We start from the raw sequence: 12,859 nt of genomic DNA on the forward strand, positions 1-12,859 counted from the left end.
TTTTCTCATTAGGCATAATATAAAAAGTTTAAAGTTAAAATATTTTTTTTTTAAAATGTACTCCATCATTCTTTTTTGGTCAAACAAAAAATGAGACAAAGAGAGTAGATATCCTTTTGGTCACAGCAGTTAATTACTTAATTTTATGTCTTTTCTTGTTCCCTTCTCTCTCTTCGTTTATTTAATTCTTTTGCCCGTACTTATTTTTAAGTGTATAGGCTAGAGGTGACGCGGGTCCCTTCGCCAACCATTCGATAAAAAAGACGATATAAGTGAGGGGGTTCAAATGACTCTCTACAGGAGATTTGTAAATTGCATTTCGGCTTCACTGATGTTTCTCCGTAAAGTTTGGGTAGTTTACGAATCTACGTGCCGGTTTCATGAATATCGGGATAGTTTTGGTATAATTAATGCATAACTCATAATGATAAAAATTGGGAAACAAATTAGTAGTAGAAATGAAGGCCTGTGGCTGTCAACAAAATTCTTTAATTTATCTATACTATATTAAAAGCACGAAGGGCCTTAGCGAAATATCGTTCGTCTTTTTTACCCTTTAAAAATAGATTTCACATTGGACAAAATTATCATTTAATTATTCACTTAATATTTAAGATTTTGAAATAAATCAAAATTTTAGCTATTAAACTTTTCCTTATTTGAATTAAGTTAAAATCCTAATATCTAGGAATTTAAAACTCATCAACATATTAGTTTCCTTTCATCTTCAATTTACTTCTACTAAAATATAGGATTGAACCAAACTATTTCATAAATAAGAAATTGGAGAAATAATTATATTAATCAAATAATGACAATGTACTATATATTTTATTCAGAGTGCAACGTTACCCACGCCGATAACATGAGCAAAATAATTAATAAAAGTTTACCAAACTTTTTTTCCGTATTCTTTTCCTTGGTATATATATATATATATATATATATATATATATATATATATATATATATATGTATGTATATATAATTGTAATTATATTTAAATATAGCTATGTATTTATAAAATACGCTTAACAATTAGAATAAATAAATATGAAATATCTTTATTAATACAAAAAAAGAAAGAGAGAGAAAAAAATGATTGGCAAAAGTCAATAACACTAATGCTTCAGTAAATACAAAGTGCAAAAATGTGATTCTTTGATCATTTTAAAATAAAATAGTCTTATTAAAAACATTTAATTACACGAAAATATTTAAAATTCAATAAGCTAATATTAAGAATTTGAATCAACAAAAAATAAATTATTTCTTTATATTAAGAATAAATATTTAAGTATTAAAGTTATTTAATTAGCAAAAGAATCCAATCTATTCTTTCCAAATTATAAACCTAAAATTATTTTTCACGCTGGCTCAAATCTTAGGGACCATAAATTTGTTTCCTCGAAAAGATTACTGGTGATGAAAGAAATTAGACAAATAGAGCAAAATCAGTTGTAGTATAGTATTAAGAGTTAACTTGGTTAATATGCAAATTTGAACAAATGATAATGAAATAATAGAAAATAAAATTTATTCAAATTGAGTCATCATTAATCATTATTCTTTTTTATTTTACTAACTAAAACCTCACTGCAAGGGTAATATTGTAACCTTTTACGAAAAATAAATTAAAAAGACATAAGATTTTGTTCTTCCGTTTGTGTTATTTCAAAAAAAAAAAAATTAAAATCATAATATAAGTATAGCTAATTCTATTTTTGTCTTCTTGGAAAAATTTGATAAAAATATTTTTAGAAAAACTCTTACATCTTCAAGAGTGATGTTCTTCCTGAAAATAACAAGAAAGTATAATAACTTGTGAAATTAAGCTGATATAATTATAAAACTGGAACAAATTTTAAGTACCGGATATAATTGGATGATGATTGATGACTCTATGAGACATAGTTTCTTTTTTTATTGAGTTTGCAATATAGGATGAATATTTTGCAATTTCTAGAGCTTAACCTTTATTTATAACTAAAATATATTTTTTAAATAACATTTATGTAATTATTTTTTAAAAATTATTGATTGAGTTAGGGTACACGCCTAGTCGAAGAAAAAACCTATAGAGATAACCAGGAAGGAAGATGAGGAGAGCTAGCGAGAGAAAGAAGGAAAATTCCGAGGAGAAAGGTGTTGCGGAAGCCAAATGTATAGAGTGTGAATAAGTCACAACTACTATACCAAAAATTATGACAGCCACCAAATAATAAATAAGACAATAAAGCAATAATAAAGGGAACACCAGAATTTACGAGGTTCGGCTAATTTTGCCTACTCCTCGGACACAACCAATATTTTATTCCACTCCAAAAATACAAGTGAAATAATACTAAAGAGAGAAGATACAAATGCCTTAAACAGATGAGAAGGCAAATGAGAGGTGTGTTTCAATCCTAAATATTAGGCCTTCTTTTATAGGGGAAAAATCCCCCCAAACTTAACTCCCAACCAATGTGGGACTTTGGCATTTTGCCAAACTTCAACAAATCTCCACCTTGGCAAAATTCCACATTTTCAATTCTCTCTCAATAACAAATTTTGGTTGTGTCTTCATCTTCAATCTTCAGTGTTCAACAATGTTGATCAAATCCAAACAATGTTGAAACTTGACCGCAGTCACCACCTTTGTCAGCATATCAGCAGGATTCTCTGTAGTATGAATTTTCTTCACCGTGACTCCACCTTCTTCTATGATTTCTCGTACGAAATGATACCGAACATCAATGTGCTTCGTCCTTGCATGATAAACTTGGTTCTTCGCTAATTGAATAGCACTTTGACTATCACAAAAAATTGTGATACCTTTTTGTTCAACACCAAGCTCCTTTAGCAATCCTTGAAGCCAAATTGCCTCTTTCACAGCATCTGTAATAACCATGTACTCTGCCTCTGTTGTAGACAAAGCAACTGTTGACTGCAAAGTAGACTTCCAACTAACTGGTGCCTTTGCAAAAGTAAACACATAACCAGTAGTTGATCTTCGTTTGTCCATATCACCCGCAAAATCTGAGTCACAATATCCAACTACAAACTGATTGTCTTCCTGCTCAAAAACTAACCCGACATCTACAGTATTATGAATATACCGTAGAATCCACTTCACAGCTTGCCAATGCTCCTTCCCTGGATTGTGCATATATCTGCTAATAACTCCAACAGCTTGTGAAATGTCAGGCCTTGTGCAAACCATTGCATACATCAAGCTACCAACAACATTTGCGTATGGTACCTTTGACATATACTCTCGTTCAGCTTCATCCATTGGCGACATAGTAGTACTTAGCTTAAAATGGGAAGCAAGTGGAGTACTAACTGGCTTAGTCTTGTCATCTATGCCAAAACGTTGAAGTACTCTCTTCAAATATTCCTTTTGAGATAAACAGAGTTTCTTTGAACGTCTATCTCTAATTATCTCCATGCCAAGAATTTTCTTTGCCTCACCCAAATCCTTCATCTCGAACTCCTTCTTCAGTTGAATCTTCAACTTATCAATTTCTTCCGAATTCTTGGAAGCTATCAACATATCATCAACATATAGGAGAAGATATACAAAGGAACCATCTTTAAGCTTGTGCAAATACACACAATGATCGTATTTGCTTCTCTTGTACCCTTGCCGCAACATAAACTCGTCAAATCGCTTGTACCATTGTCTAGAAGATTGTTTCAATCCGTACAACGATTTTTCAAGTTTGCACACCATATTTTCTTTTCCAGCAACTTTGAATCCTTCTGGCTGAGTCATGTAGATTTCCTCCTCCAAGTTTCCATGTAAAAACGCAGTTTTTACATCCATCTGAACTAGTTCCAAATCCAATTGTGCTACCAAAGCCAACATAATTCTAATGGAGGAATGTTTTACAACTGGAGAAAACACTTCATTGTAATCAATTCCCTCCTTTTGAGCATATCCTTTGGCCACCAATCTTGCTTTGTAGCGAACATCTAATTGGTTAGGAAATCCTTCTTTCTTTGCAAATACCCATTTGCACCCAATTGCTTTCTTTCCCTTCGGGAGATTGGCCAATCTCCATGTATGATTCTGATGAAGGGACTGTATTTCATCATTCATGGAAATCCTCCACTTATCTTCTTCTGAACTTTGGACAACGTCTTTATAAGTAGTAGGAACATCATCAGCTACAATTGAGGTTGCACAAGCAACCGTCTCTATGAGACGAACAGGTTTCGTTATTGTTCTTTTGGCCTGCTGGTTGCTATTGATTCAAGTTGTTGTTGAGATTCCTGAGTTGGAATCTCCTCTACTGGCTCTCCTTCCAGAGGGTAATCTTCATTTGTTTCCTCCTCTGCTTCTTGTGTAGGAAAAATAAATTTTCCCTCAAACTCCACCTGCTTAGAAGCACCTTCATTTTGTTTGGTATCTTCTGTTACCTTATTTACCATAGCAAATTCATCAAAGGTAACATCTCTGCTGAATATTACTTTCTTTGTCATAGGACACCATAAGCGATATCCTTTGACTCCAGAAGTAATTCCCATAAAAATAGCCTTCTTTGCCCTTGGATCCAATTTTGACTCCGTCACATGATAATATGCAGTTGAGCCAAACACGTGCAAAGAGTTATAATCTACAGCAGGTTTTCCGTACCATTTTTCAAATGGTGTTTTGCCATCAATAGCAGCAGATGGTAGACGATTAATGAGGTGGCATGCATATGTAATTGCCTCAGCCCAAAATTCTTTGCCCAAGCCAGCATTGGACAACATACACCGTACCTTCTCCAGCAAGGTCCGGTTCATACGTTCTGCCACTCCATTCTGTTGTGGTGTATGTCTAACAGTGAAGTGTCGGATGATGCCATCATTTTCACAGACCTTATTGAAATGATCATTTTTGTATTCACCTCCATTGTCTGTGCGAATACACTTGATTCTCCTGCCTGTCTGATTTTCCACCATCGTCTTCCATTTGAGAAAAATTCCCAACACTTCATCTTTGCTCTTCATTGTATACACCCATACTCTTCGGAAAAAATCATCAACAAAGGTTACAAAATAGTGCTTCCCACCCAATGAAGGTGTTTTGGAAGGACCCCAAACATCAGAGTGTACATAATCCAAAATGCCTTTAGTATTATGGATCGTTGTACCAAATTTAACCCTTGTCTGTTTCCCTTTAACACAATGCTCACAAAACTCCAAGTTGCAAGCCTTTACTCCTTTTAACAATCCTTGATCTGATAGAGTTTTCAAGGATTTTCCTCCAGCATGTCCCAAGCGCATGTGTCATAGCTTGGTTGCTTCTGCCTCTTTGTCGTCACTGGATGTTACTGTCGTTGTCCCAATAACTGTACTTCCACGATAGCGGTACATATTATTATTCTTCCGATTAGCCTTCATTACCACTAGTGCACCGGAGCATACTCTCATCACTCCATTTTCTGCAATGATTTTGAACCCTTTTGATTCTAGGGCTCCCACAGAGATGAGATTCTTCTTCAAATCAGGTACATATCGAACATCTATCAATGTTCTGATCATTCGATCATGGTTCCTTAATCGTATTGAACCAATGCCATATGAGGTAAGAGGGCTGTTATCCGCTGTGTGGATGACTCCATATTCTCTTTCTTGAAATTCCACGAACCAGTCCCTGTTGGGACACATATGATAGCTACAAGCCGAGTCCATCAACCATATGTCTGATGATGTTGATGACTCTGTTGTAACTAATGAGAAGTCTGAATCATCACAATCAGCTACATTTGAATCCATAATAGCCTTTCCATTGTTATGTTTGGCCTTATTCTTCAACTTCGGACAGTCTTTCTTCCAGTGCCCTTTTTCTCGACAAAAGGCACATTCATCTTTACTGGGTCTGGATCTTGACTTGGATCTTCCCTTCTTTGTCCTCGTTTGATTTTGAGGACGACCCCTCACAAACAGTGCTTCTCCTTCTCCGCCCTTCTGTTTTTCTCGCTTTCTTTGTTCATAGCTGTACAAAGCTGAACAAACTTCTCTGAGAGAAATTTCGTCATTTCCATGGAGTAGAGTAGTTTCAAGGTGCTCGTACTCATCAGGAAGTGACGCCAACAACATTAAGGCCAAGTCACCATCATCATAAGTTGTATCCATATTTTGCAAATCTGTGACCAACTTATTGAAACTGGTGATATGTTCATTCATCGTGGTACCAGGAACATAGGTGAAGTGAAACAGTCTCTTCTTCATGTACAATTTATTTTGACTGTTTTTCTTCAAAAATTTATCCTCCAGTGCTTTCCATAATTTACTTGCAGAAGTTTCTTTTGTGTATGGATATTTCTGCTCTCTAGCAAGGTAGGATCGAATGGTACCGCAAGCAACACGGTTGATAATTCTCCAATCTTCTTCTCCAATAACATCTGGTTTCTTTTCTTCAATGGCCAGATCTAGCCCTTGTTGAAAAAGGACATCTAGAACCTCGCCTTGCCACATCCCAAAATGTCCGGACCCGTCAAAAATTTCTACCGCAAATTTCGCATTTGACACAATTCTTGTCATAAGCGAAGATGCCAATGATGACGTATTGTTGACACTTGATGTAGATTCTTCTTGTTTATTGTCCCCCATATTTGACACAAATATTATTTAATAGCTGACGACACAAATCAAGATTATTTCCTTTCTGATGTAGAAGATCAGACTAAGCTGCAACTACAGAGCATACTCAGACAGAACCTTGACTCAGTTACCAAGATAAATCTTTTCTGATGTGGAAGATCAGACTATGCTGCAACCACAGAGCATACTTAGACAGTACCTTGGCTCTGATACCAATTGTTGCGGAAGCCAAATGTATAGAGTGTGAATAAGTCACAACTACTATACCAAAAATTATGACAGCCACCAAATAATAAATAAGACAATAAAGCAATAATAAAGGGAACACCAGAATTTACGAGGTTCGGCTAATTTTGCCTACTCCTCGGACACAACCAATATTTTATTCCACTCCAAAAATACAAGTGAAATAATACTAAAGAGAGAAGATACAAATGCCTTAAACAGATGAGAAGGCAAATGAGAGGTGTGTTTCAATCCTAAATATTAGGCCTTCTTTTATAGGGGAAAAATCCCCCCCAAACTTAACTCCCAACCAATGTGGGACTTTGGCATTTTGCCAAACTTCAACAAAAGGAGGAAAATTCCTGAACACACATTAAGTAAAATTTCTCACTATAAATAGCTAGCCGCCTAGCCCTCTCTTTAATTAGTACTACAAGTTGTAAAAATACACTACCAAAACTACTCTCTATTTTAGGGTTCTTACATCTTACAGTTTTAGAAAGAACAAAAAAACATATACAGTTTTAGAAAAACACATGCGCTATGGATCTTGGAGAAAATTCTCGTAGTTTTTCTGTTCCTATCTGGGCTTCATTTCATAGGAAGAGAAAACTCCACAAACTAAGAAAGTGTGTGACCTTTCATATATACTCTCTTTCTCTCTGGGTCTTTTTGCTTATTAACTTTGCTTTTCATTTTTTTTTTTTTTTTGGTTTTATCTATTTTTCAGAAATCTCATAGGGTTGTCAATTATTTAATCTGAAGCACGCGTCTTCTCTGGATTAACTGTATAGAGTAGAAACTGATCATTATTTCATTCGTCCATTTCTGCTTAATTACTCTTCTAATTATACTTCATTTTTGGACTTTGAACAGGTCTATTATGGCTGTGCGAGTCGTGCGTTTACTAAAGTCAATGAGGGGGCTATGCGTTGATCCAGCTGTGAGTACCATCACTAATTATATGAGTAGTATATTATATGGTTTCTTTACTGAGTGTAAATTTATATAATCATATGTTACTTGTTAGATAACTACGTACATGTTACTTTTGAACTTAAATCCTTGTTTTATATATACGCCAGCTAATTTTTTTTATTTTATTTGTGCCTTAGGTTGATACAAATTAAAATATGGTTTATAATTTCCTGAACTTTTTAAGGTGCCTTTTCACACAGTATTTTCTCTTTCTTTTAGTATATTACTATATATTAATTTTGGGTTAGGATTGTTAGATTGTAGTTGGGTGGTTATTGATTGATCAGTTGTCAAGAAGGGAGCATAGGATCTTAGGAACCTAACAACCCTTGTGATTAATGTGAAAAACAAAAGCTTATAGGTAGAAAATCAACATTTTAAACGTATATACTAAATCGAGTAACATTTTAAATAATTTACTAAATGGAAAAAGCTTTCGCTGTCCTTTCCTGGATCGGTTTGTCCTATCAATTATGGATTGTCTGGGGGAAAGGACAGCCAAAGCTTTTTCCTCGGGGGCATTTTCTTTTTCTTTTCCTGCGGTCAAAAATAAATTTGTCAATGTTTTGTTTCTTTTGAAAAAAATATTGTACTTTGATTCAGATTTTCTCTTATAGATGATAGTATTTACATGTTGAGAATTTATATTGAGATTAATAAGATTTTTAATTCAGTTTCGGAATCTTTAAATTTCATTTTTTAAGAGAGAACTAATACTATAATCTATCTCTCGCTTCCCTCTAACAAATAAGCAACTAATGGGAGCTAAAAGGAGAGAATTAAGTAGAGATTTTAGAAAGTAAGTAGAATTTAGAGCAAATTCCACACAAAGTCAAAGTAATGTGTTGTTCCTTTACTGCAACTTGTTGTTATGCTGAAAAATCTTTGACCAGGAATCTTTCTTTTCTTTTTCTTTTTTTGGGTCAGAGGTCGTTTAATTGGTAATGACTTCTTTTACAGCAACTACTTAGATCTTTTATTTCAACCTCAACCAAAGTTACAAGGGATACTATTAATGCTTCATCCCAAAATGCTCACGTTTATTTCAGCTAATAGTGCCCTAATGGCTCAGAGAGTGACCTTCGAATTGTTAACTACGGGAACTTCCACGACATAATTTACCTAATGTGTACAAAACTACAAATTGGTTCTTTTACTCCTTTTTAACCTTCTTAAATTTGGTTTACTCCGTCGGATCAGTAGTTTCTAATGTTAATCTCTCTCTTGTGTGGATGGTCATCTGATTTACTAATCTTTGATTTTATGGCTTCTCTTCATTTCGAGATGTTGAAAATTAATTTTAATTAGGACGCTGTGCCCTAGATTATTTGATATAAGGAAATAACTAATTATCTACACTAATAATATAAGATGTTTTACAGTAACATATTGTAGTTTAACCTAAACATATTGTAGTTTAACCTATTATAGCATGTAATTATTATGTTGCCAATTTCATTTTTATGAACGATTATTTGTAATTTATCTTTTAAAAAATCTAATAATTTAAATATTCCTTTATATACACCGTCTATATAGTGAAATTAAACTCTTGACATAAAGACTTTTACGATGGTCATCTAATTAAGTTCTTTGTGCAACTACAGGCTGCAGGAGTTGAATCGGGACCCGTAGAGATGTCAATCGGACCAAGGCAATGATAAGCGTCTCTTTTTATATTTCATAGTTATTTACTGTACCTTTACTTATTTTATTTTTTATATCTATCCGTATGATATTGAGACTTGTACATCTTATTCAGGAAAGCGCGGGAAAACTTAAATCCTTCTGATCAGTCGTATGAATCACGAAGTTTAGAATTAAAGTTTTCAAACAACATAAACAGTCCAATTTTTACTGGAATCCCCATAGGTGAAGAGGGCAGCACCTTAAATCTACATCTAATCGATCCCCGTACTCAGAATATCATCAATTCTGGGCCTGAATCATCAGCAAAAGTGGAAATAGTAGTCCTTGAGAAAGATTTTACAAGTTGTAGTGGTGACAAATCGCTGATACGGGGAGATCCTCATGTCACCTTGAAAGATGGAAGTGTTTCTGTAAGTCATATTTCATTCAAACATACCAGAGTGCCTATGAGAAAACGTGAGTTGAGACTAGGTGCAAGAGCTGTGTATCCTTACAATGGAACAAGAATTACGCAAGCAGTCACACAACCATTCTTTGTGAAGGATCGTCGGTCTAGTACGTATTTATTAATTCCTTTTCAATCATATTATTGGTTTGTTTTTCCTTTAAGATTTCCCTGATTTTATTTCATTGAGCTTAATTTGGATGCCAATATGCTAGCCTGCTAGGTAATTACATATGTTTAATAAGTCCTGTAATGAATTTGTGTATCAATTATTGTTTGTCTAAGTGGGTCATGGGGTTCAGATTTTTTATGATCAATGGCCCCATTGGAGGGCGAGCTAATGAGAAAAGGACATTGGACAAGCATATATATATATATATATATATATATATATATATATATATATATATATATATATATATATATAATACCTAAATAAGGCAAATCTAAAGAGAGAAAAAATGAGATTCTATATTAATTAGACAGGTCACAAGTTCACCTGCACGCTTTTGGGTTTGATGAATTTGTGATATTTGTTGGATTAATTAAAATGGACAATACATGTCATAGGTTTGGTTGCTACATGTTACATGTAGAGAATATATTGTTACATGTATAACTATGGCTTCAATTTTGCAGTGAGCAAAAGCCAGAAGCCCCTAACTCTTGAATATGAAGTATGGAAAATGCAAACAATTGGCAAAGGCGGTCCTTTCCACACCCGTTTGATGAAGGAAAACATTAAGACTGTCAGGGACTTCTTAACTCAATACTTTTTGAGCCATGAAAAGCTACTCAGTGTAAGAATTTATTCCCTTGCTATCACTTCAACCACGAAATTAAACTACTCTTTCCATAAATATAATTTTACGGCTTACTATAGATTAAAATTTGACATGATCAACCTGCCTCTTTCCATATATCTCTTTTTGATGAAGGTTCATCAAACGCAAACTTTCCTGATAGTACCGTTGCCGATTCTATCCATAACTAATGTGAACGGTAAAAGTAACTGGACCGGTACGTATTTATTTATTTATTTATTTAATTATAAGGGGCCACACATATATTAGTCTCCGTTGCCACAAATTATGATGTAGATTCAACAATTTGGGCCGACCTTAGTCAAACACCCCTCCAAAATGCAATGGAGGCCTAGGCTTTATTGATCATCCATTGACCCCGTCCAGGTAAGTGGATCAGTACGTAGTTGCTGAAGTAGTTAAACATATATTGTAAAGGAGAGGAGGCAAATTATATCTTAGCTCCCTAATTTTTCCGCACTTACCGTCTCTTGGCGAGGCGCGCGGTTCAAGCTGTAGCGTCTATGGATTGAACCCAATGAAATAATTCTGACCGGATATGAAAGTTACACTTGCTTCGTTTCATCTGCTGGTAGGTTAATTTTTCTTTGTGTGTTTAGTCATAGGTTAAATCTTTTTAACTTACCAGTTATGATACTTCCTGCTTCTTCTTTCTTTCTTTTTTTAAAATTTTTGTCTTTCTATTGCCATTGTTTTAAGGCCATTATGATGGTTGTATTAGAACATAATCTCTCTGTTTAAACTATATATTTCACTTTTTTTTTCTTTATGTGTCGACTGTTAAGTGATACTTAAAATATTTGCATATCAAAAGATCCTTGGCAGGGGTATGCACGCCAAGAAATTGGATGCGGCAGTTAATACGGCAAAGAGTAAACTTGACTTGAAAAGATACGTGTATCCTTCTGTCCATAATTCCCAGCAAAATGTGAAATCAGTGGTATTTACTGATGTGGGAGAAGTGATTGGAGTTTACCAAGATGGCCACTTGGTGTCAGTCGAGAATCTCTCTGGAACTCAAAAGGTTCTATTTTTAACTTCTTTTTTTTCATTTTCCTTTTCGCTGTTAATTGCTTCCATGAGCATGTGTTGCTTGTCAAGAGGAGTAATATCTAACCTTTTTTTTTTTTTAAATTTCTCTCCCTACTTTATGATCTGTTGATAGGCTTATGCTATGGAGCTGGTAAAAACAGCGTTTCAAAATGGCCAAAACATCAAGCTTTTGGATGATGATACTTTTAAAATGCTTTGCTCTTCCACTTCACCAATTGCTGTTGTTGATGGCGCTAATGGATTCTCTTTTGAGGCTTATTGTCCCACTGACACACAGCAGCAACCAGTGCCTAATGCTTATGATGTTCCCAGCACAAGTATTATAAATAATTATGACTCCAAAAACCAAATTAATAGCTCACCATCTCTTACCATTGAAGTGCCAGATCCGTTTATGTATGACTATTTAAATTACCATCCTCTTCCTGAAAGCATCTGGGATTATTATTAGATCATTGTTTCATTGGTTAATCTGTTAGTAGCTTGTAATATAGAAGCCAAAATAATGAGAATTATTTAAGGATGATTTGTTTAAAAGCTAGTATGTAGAGATTAGTATTGCATAATAGATTGTAATGTCTAATCACAATACGTAGATTGTATTATAGGTATTAGTTATTGTTGGATGTTTGGTTATGTTGTATTAAAAATTAATTATATGGTGTATAATTTCAACTATGTTTTGTTACTACACGGAAGGTATTAGTTTAAATCCATGTATGGCTGTCCAACGGGACGTCCCGTCCCGGTCCCGTCCCGCTTCAAGTTAAATGGGATGGGCCAATGTTAAACGGGACGACTATTTCGTCCCGTTTGTCCCGTCCCGTTTCGTCCCGTCCCGTCCCGCCAGTTTTTTTAAAAAAAAAAAATAGCCGTTGGGCAACGGCTTAAATTACAAAAATAGCCGTTGCCAACAGTCCAAACAACCCCTAACCCCCCCCCCCCCGAAACACCCCCTAACCCCCCCCCCCCCAACTTTTAATATAACCCCTAAGTTTATGAAATTACACTTTGGCCCTATTTTCTACTATAAATACCTCCATTCTTTTTCATTTTTTCCCACAAAAAATCAATCTTCTCTCTCAAATCTCTTACATTCTAATAT

General features: G+C 34.6%; 1 protein-coding gene across 1 annotated transcript; it reads left to right on the forward strand.

The window, feature by feature from the left end:
• Positions 1 to 7,101: 7,101 nt before the first annotated feature.
• LOC107773434 (calmodulin-binding protein 60 A-like) lies at positions 7,102 to 12,291 on the forward strand. The gene is made up of 7 exons (XM_075256033.1): positions 7,102 to 7,433; positions 7,681 to 7,747; positions 9,390 to 9,436; positions 9,545 to 9,987; positions 10,517 to 10,677; positions 11,516 to 11,725; positions 11,867 to 12,291. The coding sequence occupies exons 1-7, from the start codon at positions 7,348 to 7,350 to the stop codon at positions 12,203 to 12,205; spliced, it is 1,353 nt and encodes a 450-aa protein (XP_075112134.1). The 5' UTR covers positions 7,102 to 7,347; the 3' UTR covers positions 12,206 to 12,291.
• Positions 12,292 to 12,859: the final 568 nt, after the last annotated feature.

Source organism: Nicotiana tabacum, chromosome 6 (assembly GCF_000715075.1).
Source record: "Nicotiana tabacum cultivar K326 chromosome 6, ASM71507v2, whole genome shotgun sequence".
Classification (NCBI taxonomy): Eukaryota; Viridiplantae; Streptophyta; class Magnoliopsida; order Solanales; family Solanaceae; genus Nicotiana; species Nicotiana tabacum.

Excerpts from the sequence above, each read along its gene's own strand:
- LOC107773434 (XM_075256033.1), top strand. The coding sequence starts at position 7,348 with ATGGATCTTGGAGAAAATTCTCGTAGTTTTTCTGTTCCTATCTGGGCT. Across the intron at positions 10,678-11,515 it reads GCCATGAAAAGCTACTCAGT|ATCCTTGGCAGGGGTATGCA; the intron begins GTAAGAATTTAT and ends GCATATCAAAAG. Across the intron at positions 11,726-11,866 it reads ATCTCTCTGGAACTCAAAAG|GCTTATGCTATGGAGCTGGT; the intron begins GTTCTATTTTTA and ends ATCTGTTGATAG.